At 31.1% G+C, this 20,224-nt stretch overlaps 1 protein-coding gene across 6 annotated transcripts in view; it reads right to left on the bottom strand.

The window, feature by feature from the left end:
- LOC409869 (kinesin 3A) overlaps positions 1-20,224 on the bottom strand; it is a 91,498-nt gene that overhangs the window by 18,785 nt on the left and 52,489 nt on the right. For 2 of the 6 annotated variants that reach the window (XR_003305437.1, XR_003305440.1), the window contains one exon: positions 10,744-10,874. The exons of 3 other annotated variants lie outside the window; for them this stretch is intronic. Coding sequence is in view for 1 of the 3 variants with exons in the window: in XM_026443263.1 (XP_026299048.1) it covers positions 7,230-7,297 (68 nt within the window). In the remaining 2 variants the exon portion in view is untranslated. Of the gene's footprint in view, positions 1-7,217; positions 7,298-10,743; positions 10,875-20,224 lie in introns of those variants that run through there. One more of the 6 variants, XM_026443263.1, reaches the window with a different exon arrangement.

The following is a 20,224-nucleotide window of genomic DNA, read 5'->3' on the forward strand; positions in this document are numbered from 1 at the left end:
TTAAAACGATAAGAGGAATTATCATCGCGGATCTGATGGCGTGCTCGAGTGTCGCGTGGTCGATTGTGTTGGTCGATTGAACGAACGTTGAAGACTCTTCCGTTCGAAGAGGAAGAGAGAGGAAGGGTGATCGTGTAGGGATAAGGGAGTTTAAAAGATCGTTCCAGAGATGTTGTTGGAGCAGCTGTTGAGATTATATCGAGCATTCGAGCACCGTTTTTTAATTGGGTGTGAAGGATGTTTTGAGAAGCTGATGGAAGCAAGCGAATAGATAGACTTAAGAGGATTATTGGAATATTAGAAAAGCTTCTGATGACTAAAAATTAAATCAATACTTACCAATAATTATCACGTTTAGTGAGTAAATTTCCAAAATTGACTCGCAACTTCAATTTCATGGAAACAAATTCCATGCCATCATCCATACCACGATCATCCCTGCCAAACGCATCCGCGCATTTCACGTTCCCCTCCCCCCAATTTCCACCAAACTTATGCCAAACTTCCGCGAGAGAACTTGTCCCGACGAAACTGGCTGCTTCTTGGCGAACGCCAAGAGGTTAAATGGAATCTCTGAAATTGCTCTTTGCCACCGTCGATATGAAGGAAGCCCGAATTTTTCGGACGCCGAGTGCGAAAACGTGTAAAACCTCGTTCACGTTTGTATCGAGGGTTGGTTGAGACGATTTCGAGGAGAGGAAGGGAAAGGTTAAACGTCGATTTCTGAACCTTCGAAGCCTTTCATCTATCTGGAAGGAATAATGGAACGTCAAAGTTCAACTGTTAATGGTTTCATTGTGGTAATATGGTTACTATGATTGGAATAATCTAATGGATTTAAGTGTAAGATTATATGTGTGTGTGTGTGTGTAAAGTGTTATTGGAAATATTAGGAAAAATTATTCGAAGAAGAAAAAGAAAAAGAAGAAGAAGAAAAAGTGAATTATTTTATTGATTTTATTTAATCTAATGGATTTAAGTGTAAGATTATATGTGTAAAGTATTTTGTTATTGGAAATATTAGGAAAAATTATTCAAAGAAGGAAAAGAAAAAGAAGAAGAAAAAACATTAATATGTATAATTAATTATAGAATGTAAAATTATTAAATTAGTGGATTATTTTATTGATTTTATTTAATCTAATGGATTTAAGTATAAGATTATATGTGTAAAGTATTTTGTTATTGGAAATATTAGGAAAAATTATTCGAAGAAGAAAAAACATTAATATGTATAATTAATTACAGAATGTAAAATTATTAAATTAGTGGATTATTTTATTGATTTTATTGAACTTGTATATGTAAGAAACTGTGTGAAAAATTTTGTTTACGTGAATTCGATATTTCCGCTTTCTCCCGACTAATGAAGTATTTTATTCTACTATTGCATCCATTTATTGTGCGTCCATGTGTTTGTTCTGGACTTTCGAATTTTTCAGAACGTGACTAAGCTAATCCGACAGAAACAGAAAACATTGATTCGCGTCAATAAAATGACAGAATTAATCGCTGACAAATTGCAAGAAACTAATTCACAATAACTTTATTCCAATTTATAAAAATCCTTCTAAAATATATTTACACGAACATTATAGAATTAAATTTTTAATCGCGAGAAGATCCACGAATGTTTCGAATGTTCCTCCGCGTCTTAAAATCCGCGTCATCGGTAATTAACACGAGGGTGGAAATTTTAACGAGATATTTCCAGCAAATAACGGTTGAAAGGTCTCCCAGAGCAGGGCGGATCTTAACGGAACCGGAAGACGACAGCCACCACGATTCATAATGCTGGTATACGCGTTTTCAACGACTACCTTAACGGTGTTAAGGGCTTATTCACACGCGCCACTGACAATTATCGTTTCATAGCTAAGAGTAGAGGCAACACACGTTGCACCAACTTCTGGAAACAATTGCTGGAGGATGAACCAGGAAAGGAAGGGGAGGGAAAATGGAAATGAAATTTATTTTTGTTCGAATATCGATTCGAATATCGATCGTGCATAAAAAGGTGGAAATGTGTGCAGAAGAATTGATGAAAAATTACAGAAAGATGTATATTTTTTATCAAATTAGAACTATAATTGTAAATAAGGAAAGGAATTATTCGGAATAAATTATTATTAAATTATATGCACTCGTGAAATTTGAATATCTCATAAGAATTTTATCTTTTTACAATTTTCTGTCTTCTGGATTTGAAAAAAAATTAATTTGTAGACCGAAGAAGATGTGTTCGGAATATATTTAAATTTCTATTGCGATGTTTTACGTCTTTTACGAATTAATTGTGACCTTTAATAATCACTTGATATCTCACATTTGTTAAATATAAAAATCATATTCGATATGGAAAATATATAGTTGCAAATCGGTAGTCTGGTTATCAAATAAGCCATTGGATTATCGTATTTCAAGTTGTATTTACGAGAAAGTTTGCGATACCAAGTTCTGCTCGTTGATAAGTTTTGTTGGAAGATGAATTATATTATCGTTAACGAGTTTCTAAAACAGTTTTAGTCATTATTCACATCGATATGCATATATATATATGTCTGTTTTAACTTTCGTGATTAAAACAGGGCCAAGGAAAATAGATTTTTGGAATATAGATAATTAGAAACAAATTGATTTCTTTTAATCATGATTTGAATGAAGATTTGTCATCTATTTTCTTAAAGATAATAGATAGAAAATAAATTAAAAAAAAAAAAATTATCTCAGTTTTTCAATAAATTTTCCTCGTCGTCGAGATTTTAGAAATTTTTCCCTCGTGAATTTTTTTTTTTTTTATCTTCGCATATTTTATGGTTCAGTTGCGTGGGACACTCTATATATCTATGTTTATTCGGGTCATTCTAATTAAGGATTAACTTTATATAGAGCATATGAAAAGGCACGGAGGAACAAAGGAGGAAAGATAACATATTTTGAATACCTTAATAACTATGTTACAAATTAAATTTGATCGGATGATACAGAGAATTTTTAATCCCTTAAGCTCGTATCGAATTTTATAATTCCTGTATATATCTTCGTGAAAAAAATAAATTGATCGATACTAATCACCTGCAAAATAATATATATTTTGAAATAAAAAAAAGAAAAAAAAATGAAAACGAAACAATCTACTAATAATTAATAATTCGAAAGAATCTTTTACACAATTTAATTTATTCAATTCTATGTAAATTGATGAAATAATAATAAATGAACAAATGAAAAGAAATAAGAAATTTAAAAATTAAATTAAACTGCATCAACTATTTATCAAATTTGATATCTTCGTGAAAAAAATAAATTGACCGATCTAAACTAATCGCCCAAAATATATATTTTGAAATAAAAAAAGGGAAAAAAATGAAAACGAAACAATCTACTAATAATTAATAATACAAAAAAATCTTTTACACGATTTAATTTATCCAATTCTATTTAAATTGAAATAATAATAAATGAACAAATGAAAAGAAATAAGAAATTTAAAAATTAAATTAAACTGCATCAAATTTATATTTTGAAATAAAAAAAGGAAAAAAAAATGAAAACGAAACAATCTACTAATAATTCTACTAATAAACTACTCTAATAATTCAAAAAAATCTTTTACACGATTTAATTTATTTAATTCTATTTAAATTGATGAAATAATAATAAATGAACAAATAGAAAAGAAATAAGAAATTTAAAAATTAAATTAAACTGCATCAACTATTTATCAAATTTGATATCTTCGTGAAAAAAATAAATTGATCGATCTAAACTAATCGCCCAAAATAATATATATTTTGAAATAAAAAAAGGAAAAAAAATGAAAACGAAACAATCTACTAATAATTAATAATTCAAAAAAATCTTTTAACGATTTAATTTATCCAATTCTATTTAAATTGATAAAATAATAATAAATGAACAAATGAAAAGAAATAAGAAATTTAAAAATTAAATTAAACTGCATCAACTATTTATCAAATTTGATATCTTCGTGAAAAAAATAAATTGATCGATCTAAACTAATCGCCCAAAATAATATATATTTTGAAATAAAAAAAGGAAAAAAAATGAAAACGAAACAATCTACTAATAATTCTACTAATAAACTACTCTAATAATTCAAAAAAAATCTTTTACACAATTTAATTTATCCAATTCTATTTAAATTGATAAAATAATAATAAATGAACAAATAAAAAGAAATAAGAAATTTAAAAATTAAATTAAATTGCATCAACTATTTATCAAATTTGATTACTCACAATTCGTCATACGAAAAAGCATGCACTCACGCACACACGCACCCACACACACGCACCTACACACACGCATTGATTGTTTAATTTCAAGAAATCAGAACTCTTCTATTCTTGTTAACTTGTTTCACGCTGAGTCATACGCCCCCTACGTATGATTCACAGTATTTTCACACACGCAATAACTGGTTTGATCGAAACGCAACCACACGCTACGAAGATCTACGTAAGACTGACTTTGAAAGTTCGGAAATCAATAGACGGCTTAGGACGGCTTTTGTTTTGCCCGAGGTCGATACGCTCGATCGATATTTTGATTACAGCTATTGTTGAGTGGAACGTGATATTTCTTATAAATAATACTTGAAATTGATTATATTTTCGTTCAATTTTTTATATCGCAAAATTTTTAACGATCTTTACAAGAATTTAAATGCTTTTAACTTTACAAAAAGTATTTTAACTATTTTCCTTTTCTTCTTTTGCTTGAAAAATTCGAGACAATTATTTATATTATTTATATTTCTGGAAATTCCCGTTTTAATAAAAAATTCTATATATTTACTTTAAGATAAAAATAAAAAGTATTACACGATACGAAAAAGTGAAAAATTTAAAATTTAAAATAACACTTTCGTCGCGTATATTAAATCAAGAAAGAAGAAAAAATATAATACCTATTAACAAAAAGGAATATATATATATAAAACGAGATAAAAAGATAAAAAATATTGCAATAAACAAAAACCAAAAATTAAACCACGATGAAGAAATTTTATTAAATAGATATTAAAAATATTAACAATCTTACATTCACTCGTTTTCCTTTTTTTCTTTTGCTTGAAAAATTCGACACAATTATTTATATTTCTGGAAATTCCCGTTTTAATAAAAAATTCTATATATTTAAGATAAAAATAAAAAGTATTACACGATATGAAAAAGTGAAAAATTTAAAATTTAAAATAACACTTTCGTCGCGTATATTAAATCAAGAAAGGAGAAAAAATATAATATCTATTAACAAAAAATATATATATATATAAAAAGATAAAAAAATATCATAATAAACAAAAACCAAAAATGAAATCACGAAGAAATTTCGTTAAATAGATATTAAAAATATTAACAATCTTACATTCACTCGTTTTCCTTTTTTGCTTGAAAAATTCAAGACAATTATTTATATTTCTGGAAATTTTATAAAAAATTCTATATATTTACTTTAAGATAAAAATAAAAAGTATTACACGATACGAAAAATTTAAAATTAAAATAATACTTTCGTCGCGTATATTAAATCAAGAAAGGAAAAAAAATATAATATTTATTAACAAAAAATATATATATAAAACGAGATAAAAAATATCACAATAAACAAAAATCAAAAATGAAACCACGACGAAGAAATTACGTTAAATAGATATTAAAAATATTAACAATTCGATCGTCCATCAACGCTTGACCCACTAAGAAAAAAGAGAAAAAAAGAAAATGTAACAAGAATCAAGGAAAAAATGAAGGACCGTGAAAAACACTCTCTTAATTGGCGAGAGTTTCATTTCCTCCGCAACGTCGGCCAACTTCCGCTCGCGTGAGCGCGCGGGCACACTTTCATCCGTCACAATGCAAATTGCAGTTCGTCAGCTCTTCCAGATGCGGATGAAAATAGGGGGAAAAGCGTCACTTTCGAGGGAGAAATGGGATCGTCGCGTTTAATCTTCGCGAAGATCGTTTGAATAATACTCGCACACGTGCAATCCTTTCTTGACATTTGCACTTTTACGTATTTATACACGTAACTTGAACACGCGTATATGTGTGTGTACAAGCGCGTTGTTGCACTCGTCGTTGGAATTCTCGAGGCACTTCCGGTGGCTTGTCGAAGAGGAAGCCGCGGATAAAAGTTGGCCAGGTCTCTTTCACGGATAATAGATCGTAAGAGTGGAAAAGCTTGAGAGAAGAGTGAGACGAAAGCGGTATTACCAGATATTAGATTTTAGCCCGCGTTTATTTTTCCGTGGGTGGCGCTTTTGTCGCTCGAGGAGTTAATCTTTTTCTTTAATTGGATCGCGAGAGAGATGAGATACAAAAGTACTCATTCATAAGATTTCTGTATCGATCTGAGCGAATTGATAAATCGTGCATTATATAAAATCCTCTCTCTAAAATTAATTTCTACTTTTTCGATATTCCAATTGATCTAAATGGAGTAATTAAGAAGAGACAAATTCTACATATAATAAGATTATAGAGAATTAATTTTAGAAATATATAGCGATCCAATATCGATTCAATTCTGCATATTTTTGTATCTTGAAGAGTGAGTGACCCGTCCAAAAGAAGAGATAATCTTCTAAATGGTGTCGGTTCGATGGCCATCGACTGAAAAAATTCTCCATCATTTCGCTACCCGTTTTTCAATCCCGCCTTTCAAGCCACGAAACGAGGAATATAATTCCATTTAATCTGCATAATTCGAACGCGTTCACGCGCGCGAGGGCTCATCCTCTTCGACCCTCTCCATCGTCTATTCATAACCAGGATATGCACACGCGTTCTTCCACGCTTTTCCACGCGGAAAGGGAGCCCTCGAATGAGCCGAACGGAAGATTTCGACGAAAATTTCGGGACGATCGATTTTTGAATAACTAAAAAAGTATTGATGAAATACTATTTACGATTATTTATAGGAGGATTTTGATTCTATTCTATTTCCATTTTATACTGAAACTTTTTTAACAATATATATATAGCAATGAAGCAATGATTTATGAATTATTTATGAATTAAAGAAATATTTAATAAGAATTTATTGAGAAGATATTTATGGAATCTAGAATTTATGCAATATTTATATTTTTGTACATCTGTTTAATTAATCTAAATATCGTTCGAGTTTCAATTCATTTGTATTCTCAAATAGAAATTAGAATACAATCTATATTATAATTAAACTTTTTCGTTGTATAATTAAATATTTAGAAAGTTGTAATCGACAAAAATAAAAATCCGTTTGAAGATCCAGGGATGAAATTTTCCTGCAAAAGATTAAAATTAAAAAGTGTCTATCGCTGTAAAACTACGAAAAAATATATATATAATGCTACAGTGCTAAGCGTCATTTTTAATTACTGTAGAAATAATTACGAAAATAAAAGTAAAAGAGTCGATTCCAAAAATAAATAAAAATCGTGGAAATAGTTCCAAGATATATCTGCGAGATATCAACGATTTTTTTCCAGTTTCCACGAGATATCCTCGTAATTTTGGTGCAACAATGGATGGGACTACAAGTGACATAATACGTAACTCTTTAGAATAACACTGTTACAAAAGCGACAAAGTGATTCAAACATGCTTCTTCCGGCGATTGTCCCTACGATCATTACACCACACTACGTGACTGGATTTATGATTGATCATTCTATGGTCGTGCTACGAATCGATGGAAAACGATTCACGACAATATCATCCTCCTCTTCTTATCCCTTAAACTCGCTAACTTCTTCTTCTTGGACTCCCTTTTCATTCTTCGACGTGGTTTATATGCTTCTTATTTACAATTGTAGAATTTCAATAGCAATAATCAAATCTCGTAACAAAACGACGATATTAATTTTATTATTTGTTCATTCTAACCATTGATAAAAAGAGATTTTCTTTTTATCAATCAACAATGACAACGATATCGTATTTAATTTATCAATCTATGTGAAATTACAAATTCGAATAATTTGTTGTCTCATATTTTCATAGAGATTTTCTTCAGGACAGAGTAAGTCAAGTTCGAATTTCCAGAGAGATGACGAATTCTGGAACAATGGAGCCTCGAATGGAGTTTCCATTTTCGCTGTACCGTGAAATTAATTCGATCCAACCATTTCCATGTGTATACACGAGGAAAGTGTCAATTAAGCGGTCTCCTTTTACCGATTGACGAATCTCTGAAAACGTATTGGAACGTATCGATCGATCTTCTATCTCTCTCTCTCTATCACGATTCCAGATAAAATGGAATTTCTATAGATAAACAAGTGTTATTCTGAATTTATTAATCCTTCTCCTTATACGTTGAAGAGTGAGATACTAATTGAACTTCTAGAAATCTATTTTTTAATACATGAACGATATTTTAACGATAAATGAAAAATCTTTTTATTGCGACGATTAAATAAAATGACGTGACCAAGATTTATTAAGATCACAGATAAAATTATTCGAAGAGAATTAAAAATCTCCAGATCAATAATGATTTATAACTCGATTGCTCGAATATTTTTCATAGCATAATGAAAATTGATTCACGCGATACTAGCGCCACGTTACAACTACTTAACCACTAGGATCCACAAGATAATTATTCCATTTATACGTTTATTTAATTACACAATTATTCGTTATTCCTGTCTCTTTCTGCTTTCTAAATTCTATCACCAGACTCGTAATTTTAATATTACGATTCTCTGATTGAAAAAAAAAAAGAAAAAATATTGAAATCTTTCGAGAATTGAAACGTACGACAAATTGTAGAAACAATCAGTGTGGAAAGTCAAGCGTGAATAAGTATGCGAAAAACGCATGTGATTACTCTGGAATTAGATACACGAGTGATTACCTCGGCACGAGGTATGATTTAACGTTCAGTTTAACCGTGAAATGATCACGTTTGGTCGATCTGTGGCCAGAGTTCAGTAAATTCGAATCAAAAAGACGGAGGAAGGGGAGGGGAGTATTGTACGTGCATCAGAGAACAAACGGTCATTTTCAAGTTAATATGTAATTTTTTACCAATTTACCGTTCAATCCTTTCCATCAATCTCCTAGTCTTTTTTTTTCTCTCTCTCTCTAATATCTAATAAAAATACTGTCTTACGGACGTTTCATTCTTCAGATGTTCTCTCAGCTTATTAGGTTAATTACTTAACGCATGCATCCATGACATAACGGATGTAGCAAATATTCCCGTCGTTGGTTTACTTATTTTTTAATCGAGACTCCATTATTCCCTATTTATACCATAATTTTAACATTAATTTATGTCCAAGAGTATTATTTCAAACGAATAAAATACATATAAAATGTCACAAATACATTCTTGAGCGTTATATCTAAAAGAGACTAAAGAAACGATTAAAAAATCCTCTATCTTTCTCTAACATTGAAAAGAAGAATCAAAATTGCGATTAACTTACACGAATTATTCTTTGATTCATTCAACGATATAATTAACGAGAAGAATAAAGAAACAGAAACTCGAATCGAAGTCCAACTGTACTTCACGAAATATATACAAAATACACGCGCAAATGTATGTTAAAAACATAGGTTAGGGAAATGAAAAGCAGCTTGTTCCCTGCCATTAAATCGTCCCGAGATTGATACGCGTCTATCAACGTGTGTTTGATTAAAAGCATCGTTCGAAAGCATCAATCCATGATAAGAAACGGGTCGGCGAGGGTAAAGAACCCGATCATTTTTTCGTTCACCGAACCGTGCCACCAGTAATTACCCTCTAACTACGATGGAGCATCGTGAAAGTGGAGCTCGTCAACCCGAGGTTTCTCCTTCCTTCTCCTTCGATAATTAACGTTCGGACGTGTGTCGTCCGTGTTTTAAGGCCGCCTCGTTAATTTACGACGCTTTGCTGGCGGTGAGGGTCACACCGTTATATACCCGCGATCATTTTTCCCCGAAAATTCGGCGAAATTTAACGCGAAAGAGGACTTCTTCCTCTTCCTCTTCTTCGAAGAGAAGAATTTTATGAAGATGTATCGATATATTTTCTGGAGACGCAAAAATTTTGGATTATTTTCCGCGAAAATTCCGCGGTTCAAAGAATACTTGAAGAATTTTTATTTTTGGGGATGTATTATCCGGATTTTTTCTTAATGCAAAAATTTTGCCTTGTTGGATATAATTCTACTCGAAGAGAAGAATTTTACGAGGATGTATCAATATATTTTCTGGAGACGCAAAAATTTTGGATTATTTTCCGCGAAAATTCCGCGGTTCAAAGCGGATACTTGAAAAATTTTTATTTTTGGGAATGTGTCATCCAAATTTTTTCTTAATGCAAAAATTTTGCCTTGTTGGATATAATTCTACTCGAAGAGAAGAATTTTACGAGGATGCATCAATATATTTTCTGGAGACGCAAAAATTTTGGATTATTTTCCGCGTTCAAAGCGGATACTTGAAGAATTTTTATTTTTGGGGATGTGTCGTCCGGATTTTTTCTTAATGCAAAAATTTTGCCTTGTTGGATATAATTCTACTCGAAGAGAAGAATTTTACGAGGATGTATCAATATATTTTCTGGAGACGCAAAAATTTTGGATTATTTTCCGCGAAAATTCCGCGATTCAAAGCGGATACTTGAAGAATTTTTATTTTTGGGGATGTGTCATTCGGATTTTTTCTTAATGAGACGCAAAAATTTTGTCTTGTTGGATATATAACTTTTTAAGGCTAGTGATTTTTTTTGCTAAAAAGAAGAAATATTAAAGTTAAATAAGAAAAGTTTATAAATATCGTAATATATTAGGAAAAATTATTGGAGGAACTTACGCGAAATTACGTTCAATTTCAAGGAAACTGCTTATATTAATCGCTTACCTGAAACAGAAAAAAGTATGTAATATTAGAAAAAATGATAAATGATGCACTATCGATTAAAATACAATATCATTGTATTTAAATTACGCTTACTTATTATTCGAGTGGAAATGAAATTTAGAGAATTTAATTAATTTCTTCCTTTTCTTTTCTTTTTTTTTTTTTCATCGCGAAATAGTAAGTAGGATTAAATATTCAAGGATCAAGTTATAAAGTTGACAGCACAAATTTCAAATTCCTACTCTATTTTATGTAACATATTAATTACGTATTAATGCAAGGAACGAATGTTGATATTTCAACTAATTAAAGTTTTACATTTAACAAAATCGTTCCTGGCATTCAATTGCACGTTTAAATGTTTAACAATATTGTGCATCTAACGACACACTTAAATTTAATCTACTTTTAAAATAATAAAAAATGAAACGATTCATTGAAGTTTGATCAAAATTAAAATTATTCGAATCAAAGAAAATTGTGCTGATAATATTTTTACTGTTCCATTTAATACAATTCGCTCGAACATTTTAGAAATAACTAAGAGGTACTTCACTTTTGCCGATACGTATTTTAATTAACTCCTGAAAATTTTAATTTTATTGTTCGATAATGCATACAGAATGAATCACTTCGAATAACTCTCGTATTAAAAACTGGTTTACAGAAAAGTTGTGCACGAGAAAAAAAGAATCTAATAAATCACCCACAGCAAGTATTATTTTAAGAAATACTTTTTTAATTCAAACTTTGCAAAATTTATCACAAAAAGAATGGCAACTGACTCAAAAATTAAGAGAAGAGCCAAAATAGAGTTGCATAAAAGTTTGATAAAAAAGGAGAAATTTCTTCTTCTATCCTATCCTCCTTAAAGAAATTTTTAAGCAAACTATTACTATAATGGAATAGAATTTATAGAATTTTAAATCATCCCGCGTTATCCCATTTTCCCTTTAAATTAAACCGACTTAATTATACGGAAATCGTGAGAAAAATCAAGGCCCGGTCGCCATTTTCCGATGGTTATCACGGCAATTTGCGGTAAACATCGGTGACGCGGCATCGAGCATTGTGCCACGACTCAATTTCCTACGGCGGAAGCGATAATTTCGTTTCGAATTATCGACACAAAGAGGGGAGACGTGATTAAACGCGCGACAACGAGGGACCCAAGGTTCGAGAATCGTTCTCGAATTTTACCACACGGATTCAAACGGAGATTTATTCGAATTTATCGAGAAGAATTTAACGATGATTAAACGTTAACGTGTTTACGAGAACAAATATTTTTTTTCTTTCGAATTTTTATATTTAAAAAAACGTATGGCAAAATCAATGTCTCTTGAAATCTTTAATTCCAATAAATTCTCATGCGATGATTATTTCTTTCAAAAATTTGATAAATGATTATGATCCATCGATAATTTTATTTCCTTTAAAAAAATTGAAAACTGGATCTTTCTTATCACTCCAGAACGAAGGTTTCAATTTTATATAAGGATAAAAGAGAGAACTTCGCGACCTCGATCTTTTATTTTTCGAAATGGAATAGATGGAATGAAAAATATACGAAGAAGTCATTCTGATCAGTCGCTCGAAATTCACCAAAAGAATCCATATTCATTCAACTGAAACGTATATATATATATATACCTTTGTGTCTTCACGGTCGAGGAATTTCTCGCAACATGGAAGACACGGTGCGATTGTTCACCTTATCCGTTTCGTCTTTAATTTTTGCCTCGACGATGTTGTACTTCCAATGATATTTCGCAGTAAATAAGTAGAATGAAGAAAATATTTTTACCATACGAAATGATCACAAGGGATATCATTTAATTTTAATTATTTTGTTTCGAAATGATGATCTTTTTCTCTTGATTTATTCTAATTAAAATCTAGAATTAAAGAAAGAAAAAATTATTTCTTACCTTTATCCATGTACATGTAAAAAAATAAAAACGAGAATGCAAAGAGTGGAAACACAAATCGAAACGTTTTATTTTTAAAGAAAAAGAGAGCTCTTTTTAATTGGCCATTACCTCGTTTGAACGTACATTTTATCTCTCTTTTTTTTTTAAATAAATAATTCTTCTAATTTCCACATAAAAAATTCATAATCTATTTCAATAACATAAATTTTCTTCTCTCATAATTCGATCGTTGCAACATTTACAATATAGTTTAAAAAAAAAAGGAGCAGCAACAAATTAAGGATAAGTTAAAAAAAGGAACAAAGCATGGCCAGTCGTTCCTTTGGCCTTTATGCATCTCTTTGAAACTGCACCGGCTGTCTCGCTAACTATCTCGCCCGTTTGTACGTATAATTAAGCCCCGCATTTCTACCTCTGGTCAGGCTAATGCTCTCTTGGTTCGTGGCAGAAACTGTCGCTGCTACTGGTCGCCATCTTTCACGAACAACGATAACAACGAAACTCTCGAGAGTGCGCGTTTACATATCGTGATTTTAACGAAAAACGACCTGTTGAGAATAATTTTGGGAGATCGTCTTATTCGTGCGCTTTGTTTGGCGAATGTTTTTAGAGGAATTGTTTCCAATGAACGAGGAGACAGCAGGAAGGGGAATTGTTTGTGATTATTTTATGCATTGAATTTTATCCCAGCTCCATTCGTTGAAATTGTTTCTCAAGTAAATTCGTTTCGTTTGTTCAGGATGGAGAAAGGGATCGCGTGCAGAAATTCAATTCGTTTTCTTTTGATTAATAAAAGAAATAAAAATCGAAGGAGATCCGAATAGATGTTGCTTAAAATGTAATTCGCTCGTCATTCGACGAGATATTATAATTGAGCAACTGGTTTAATCCTGAAAATGTACTCCATATTGTGGTGACCTTAGCCATTAGCGATGAACCAAACAGAGAGAATGCAAATTCAAATCCTTGGAAATGGAAAGTTGGCATGGTCAGAGCTAAAATAGCCAAAGTGAAACTATGCTCATAATTATAATCGAACTGCATTACATTTAGTTTGTTACTCGTGTAGGAAACTAACTCTAAACACTAACGTTGTTTCCTTTCAATCTGGATAAAATAATAATTTTCTCTTTAGTATAAAAGAAGAATTCGACAAGTTAATTTATAACTTCATTTATACTTATCTGCGAGCCGCCATTTTTAAAAGTGGAAGTTGAAGAGGGCGTCACAGGACGCTCTGATTCCAACTAACAAATTCTCAGAGAAAGTAGAATTAATTCCAAAAAAAAAAAGAAATTAAGTTACGAGCCACTCTGTGTGCTCTCGATTGTTAAATGAAATTATTAATCTATAAAAATTAACAAAAATTCGAACTGCATTACATTTAGTTTGTTACTCGTGTAGGAAACTAACTCTAAACACTAACGTTGTTTCCTTTCAATCTGGATAAAATAATAATTTTCTCTTTAGTATAAAAGAAGAATTCGACAAGTTAATTTATAACCTCATTTATATCTGCGAGCCGCCATTTTTAAAAGTGGAAGTTGAAGAGGGCGCCACAGGACACTGTGATTCCAACTAACAAATTCTCAGAGAAAGTAGAATTAATTCCAAAAAAAAAGAAATTAAGTTACGAGCCATTTTATGTGCTCTCGATTGTTAAATGAAATTGTTAATCTATAAAAATTAACAAAAATTCGAACTGCATTACATTTAGTTTATTACTCGTGTAGGAAACTAACTCTAAACACTAACGTTATTTCCTTTCAATCTGGATAAAATAATAATTTTCTCTTAAAAAAAGAATTCGACAAGTTAATTTATAACCTCATTTATACTTATCTGCGAGCCGCCATTTTTAAAAGTGGAAGTTGAAGAGGGCGCCACAAGACGCTGTGATTCCAACTAACAAATTCTCAGAGAAAGTAGAATTAATTCCAAAAAAAAAAAAATTAAGTTACCAGTCACTCTGTGTGCTCTCGATTGTTAAATGAAATTGTTAATCTATAAAAATTAACAAAAATTCGATCAAAAGGAGAATTAACCCTTACAACGAGGTGAAATAACTCTTTTATCAACCTTTTCCCGCTATTTTTTTTTTTTTTTCTAGTCATAGTCCCTTTGAGAGACAATATCGATCGAATGATAGGCATTAAAGAGTTTACTGGAAGCGTGATAGGCTTTTGAAGAAGTGTGGATGCTCGAGAGTTTGCTACGTGTTTATATAGATTCTTGATCAAGGTAATGGTAAATATTTACCACGATGTTTGAATGGAATGAATTATATCATACAAAAATTTAATCATTACGCACGATTCGATTTTATGCGATTTTAATGATGCTATATCAAATATTGAATATTATGCGATATTACATTTGAATTTCAATTATTATTATTCCCGTATTAAATATTTCTCTTTATTGAAATTTATTTCCTTTATACGAAATTGCTCTCTTCAACTGGACAATTTTGTACTGAAAAATTTACAAATTTGAATTTCATCAATTCAATATATCAAAAAATTTTTATATTGAAAATAATGAAAAGAATTAAACGACCAATTTATAAGGAAATAAATAAATAATGTTAAAGTTAACAAATAATATTATATAAATTTATAGAAATTTCTCTTTCTAATCCTAATGGCACCTAATTTCAATCGAGGAAATATCGCACAATACGATCGATTTGTTAATCTCGACGTCTGATTGCAAATTGACGATAATGAAAATGATGAATTCATTCGATGTGGAAATTCGGTTCGTCATTTGGCGCAAATGGCAAAAGTGAAACGAATGATCGAACGCGGGCAAATAAACCTGGCAAATTTGCTCCATAAACACTTTTTTTCTTGTTTATTTTTTGTTTCAGAATAACGAGAGCTCAATTGTGGAATTAATTGACTCTTAGTCTCGAGTAATTGCACTTATGAATATATATATTTGCAAAAAAAAAAAAAGTTACATGAAACATAAAATTGAAACTAATAATAAATGCATAAAGAATAAAACGAGTTCTTTTTTTAAATTTCTCCCGACTAATTTATTAACTCATTTAGAATAATATATAATAAACGAATTCTATTTATACCATTCATTAGGTCTAACTACTCACAAAAACTCAACAACTTTTTTTTTTTTTTTTTTACTTCTTACTACCTCAATCACGCTTTTCATCTTCATTCCACAAGCTGTACACAAGAACCGTGTCATAAACTTTCACGCTCAAACAGCTACCAACGTTCGATCCTCTACCCACTCGTCTAACCAGTAACTTTTATACGAATTATCCAAGCGCGAGATATTCCTCTACGAAAGTATTGCTCTGGCCAGGGGACAATCGAGACCCAGTTCTCGCGGTCAATTGCGTCCACGGAATTCGAGGTTGTGAACAAACCATTTCCGATAGGAATTAGACGAATTTCATGTTGCATCGCGGAACGATTTTTGTTAATCACTTGCTTATTTCTTTGCTGTATACTAAATATTAAATATTATATAAAAAGAAATTTTATTTATTTATTTAAATCATCTTTGAATAAATTTAGAGAAAGAAGTTAAAAAAATTAATACCAAAACTATAATTTATGGAAGAATTAATTTCCAAAGTATCACAAATACAAGAATACGATTGTGAAATCTAATTCTATTAAGATCATTCTTTGCGTCATAACGTGTTAGCAAAAAAAAAAATCCCTATTAATTAATTCAGTTTAACGATCCATTTAAATCAGGGATAGCTTAATCTTCGAACAAACTTATATCTTCGAATAATTAAAGAAGAATTACTCTCTCAAAAGACTTTCTTCATTATCGTTTTTTTAAGAGAATCCGTGCCTTCTTCAAACACGTCCTATTTTTTTTTTTCTCCCCACCCTTTCTTCTCTCTTCGATCTTCCCTCTTAACACGGTTTCGCGAGGAAAATGGCGCTCGAAGGTTGTAACCCGATCGCCATGACGAATAATTAATTCATCTAATAATTCCTTCCGGTCGAAAAACTCGGCAAGATTAATTATACATGCGAGGATGTTTCAAAAGGGTGAGGCAAATTTAGGGTGAAACTCGGCAACACGAACCCATTAACTCGCAACCCTTTCACACATGGCTCGTGCGATATTCTTAGAATCTTTATCGATCTTTTCTTAAATTGAATCATGAATTTCATTATTTTTTTCTTTTTTTCGATGGAATATATATTTATTTGTTATAACTCAATTATTTTCCCCGTCGTTTCCTATAAAATATAAAATTGTTCTCTTCTTTTACCAATCCATAAATAGATTTAAATTATGACAATTATGAAAATTAAATAAATGAAAAATTCTTTGGGGTAACATTTCTAGATGATTATGTTATAACTCAATTATTTTCGAATCATTTTCTATGCACGTTTCCTGTAAAATATAAAATTGTTCTCATTTTAATATTTGATATAATATATATATATGATATATTTTAATACATGATATATAATTAATATTTTCTTTTACCAACAATACCAACCCATAAATAAATTTAGATTGTAATTATGAAAATTAAATAAATGAAAAAATTCTTTGGCGTAACATTTCTACATGATTAAATTCAAAAAAAGGAAGGGGAGGAAGAGCATCGAAATAGAGAAATACACGCGATAAAAGCTAAAAATAAAACCTCGCTTCGAAGTTACTATTCCTTCCTCGAAGGATCGAAGATTTTACGAGGGTTGGGCCGTCGATCTTCTTCCCCAACAGTTTTTCTATTTTCCAACAATTCTCTCGACCCACCACCCCCGGGGGTGGCGGTTGTGTTTAACGCGAAATTTATTGCCACCACCCCCGCATGTGCAATGCTCGATACGTGATGAAAATTCATGCAGAACCGACGCACGACCGCGATAATGCATAATGCAAAGGGAGCCGAGCATTGTTCGAACGCGGTTGGATCATGGCCAGAAGACGGTATGAAACGAGAGAATGGAGATATTGGAAAAATTTTGGTAAACAGATTCGAATAAATTTGGAGAAATGATTGGGGCACGCACGTTTCTTTCTTACATTTTTCTTCGAAAATTATACGATTCCTTTTTTTTAATAACGAAACGTTTATCCATTTGAAAGTAAAATTTTTGATAGACTTAAGATATTTTCAAGCTTTGTAAAGAAAAATTACTTGATTAAGCTTTTTCTTCCCTTTCGAATTTAATCATCTAGAAATGTTACACCTCGCCAAACAATTTTTCATAATCGTATAATTACAATCTAAATATATTTATGGATCGTTGATAAAGAAAGAATGTGAAAATCCAAAATTAATATTTCTAAAAATAATAATAGTCGAGTATATTTAATAGATATCCTTTGTGATAATGATTTTAGAAAATTATCTAGAAATGTTACACCTCGCCAAACAATTTTTCATAATCGTATAACTACAATCTAAATATATTTATGAATTGTTGATAAAGAAAGAATGTGAAAATCCAAAATTAATATTTCTAAAAATAATAATAAAGAGTCGAGTATATTTAATAGATATCCTTTATGATAATGATTTTAGAAAATTATTTAGAAATGTTACACCTCGCCAAACAATTTTTCATAATCGTATAATTACAATCTAAATATATTTATGGATTGTTGATAAAGAAAGAATGTGAAAATCCAAAATTAATATTTCTAAAAATAATAATAGGGAGTCGAGTATATTTAACAGATAAAAATGATTAAAAAAATTAAATATAACGATTGAAGGAATTCCAAGGAAATGGCATTTCACATTCCTACTCGATCTGATATCGCGTACGTGTATACGTCAAAGACGATAAGACGTCGGTTCGACGAACTTGTCCAAGAGGAAACGTCGCTCTGAACGGGGAGGGAAAAGAAAAAAAAAGTTAGCAGCAGGCGAGCGCGTGCTCTCGTGGGTCGAGGAAAAATAATCGCTTTCTACGTGTGGGTCCGCCGGCGAGCGTGGGCGGCACAGACAAGTTTGGGCGGATGGAAGAGAGAGAAAAAGTTCTGTATCAGGCTCGTTTAATTATCGCCGATGCGTGTCATTGACGAGTTTATCCAACTTTCCTCCGAGAAGTTTCGTGAAAAATTTTTTTCGTGTCTCGCTTGGGAAAATCGATAACGAAGATAACGATTAACGATAATTTTACTATTTTACTTAACAAATAAGTTACTCGAAGAAGTAAGTTTGATTAAGCATTATAATTTTCTCTTTCTGAGAAAGAAGAAATTTTACAACTTAATAAATAAATTTTAATTCCTAACTTGAAAACATTTGATTTCAATCAATTAATAAAAATCTATTTAAACACACGAAACGAACCAAATTCAAATTCTCATTACTTCCTCGTCCCTTAAAAATTATGCAAATTTATCTAAATATTTTCCACTACAATCAACTACTAAAAAAAAAACCTCAACAAGTTTCATTCATTATTTCAAATTAAATAATTTAATAAACAAGCATCTACAATCGATCCTCCAAATGGAGCTTGCAAAATCAAACGGATCAATAAACCGTCACAATTGACAAAAATCTATTTAAACACACGAAACGAAATTTCTTCAAATTCTCATTATTTCCTCGTCCCGTAAAAATTATGCAACTTTATCTAAATATTTTCCACTACAATCAACTACTAAAAAAAAAAAAACCTCAACAAACAAGTTTCATTCATATTTCAAATTTTATTATTCTTAATAAATAAGCATCTACAATATATTTGGGGATGATCCTCCAATCGATCATCCCCAAATATATTAATACACCCTATCTACACTCGGCAAATGGGACGTGCAAAATCAAACAGATCAAGACTGTCGCAATTAGTAAAAATCCTTCTCTAAAAATCTATTTCTTCAAATTCTCATTACTTTCTCGTCCCTTAAAAATTATACAACTTTATCTAAATATTTTTTACTACAATCAATTACTAAAAAAAAAACCTCAACAAGTTTCATTCATATTTCAAACTATATAATTTAATAAATAAGCATCTACAATCGATCATCCCCAAATATATTATACACCCCATGTACACTCGGCAAATGGGGCGTGCAAAATCAAACGGATCAATAGACTCTCGCAATTAGCGGCATCGATTGGTCGATCGAAGGATTAATTCGCGACAAGGTGTAATGGATGGTGGCGAAAAAACGCGAGAGCCGAGGCAGGAAATTGCGAAACGAGCGGCTCGTTATGGTCGGCGAACCATCGAAAATCCCCAACGGGGGCGCTAATTCGTCACTCGGTTGAAAAACGAGAATGTTGGGCCGCTTTCTATGATCTCATTGTGCCCCGTGTCAACTTTAACGATTCAATGAACCAAAGGCTCGAACGAAAGGTTAAATGATAAATGGAAGAGACGTGTGTGAGGGGGCAACGGGGGGAGGGGATGAATGATAGATTCACGATTCTTCCCC

This window comes from Apis mellifera, linkage group LG10, assembly GCF_003254395.2.
Source record: "Apis mellifera strain DH4 linkage group LG10, Amel_HAv3.1, whole genome shotgun sequence".
NCBI lineage: Eukaryota > Metazoa > Arthropoda > Insecta > Hymenoptera > Apidae > Apis > Apis mellifera.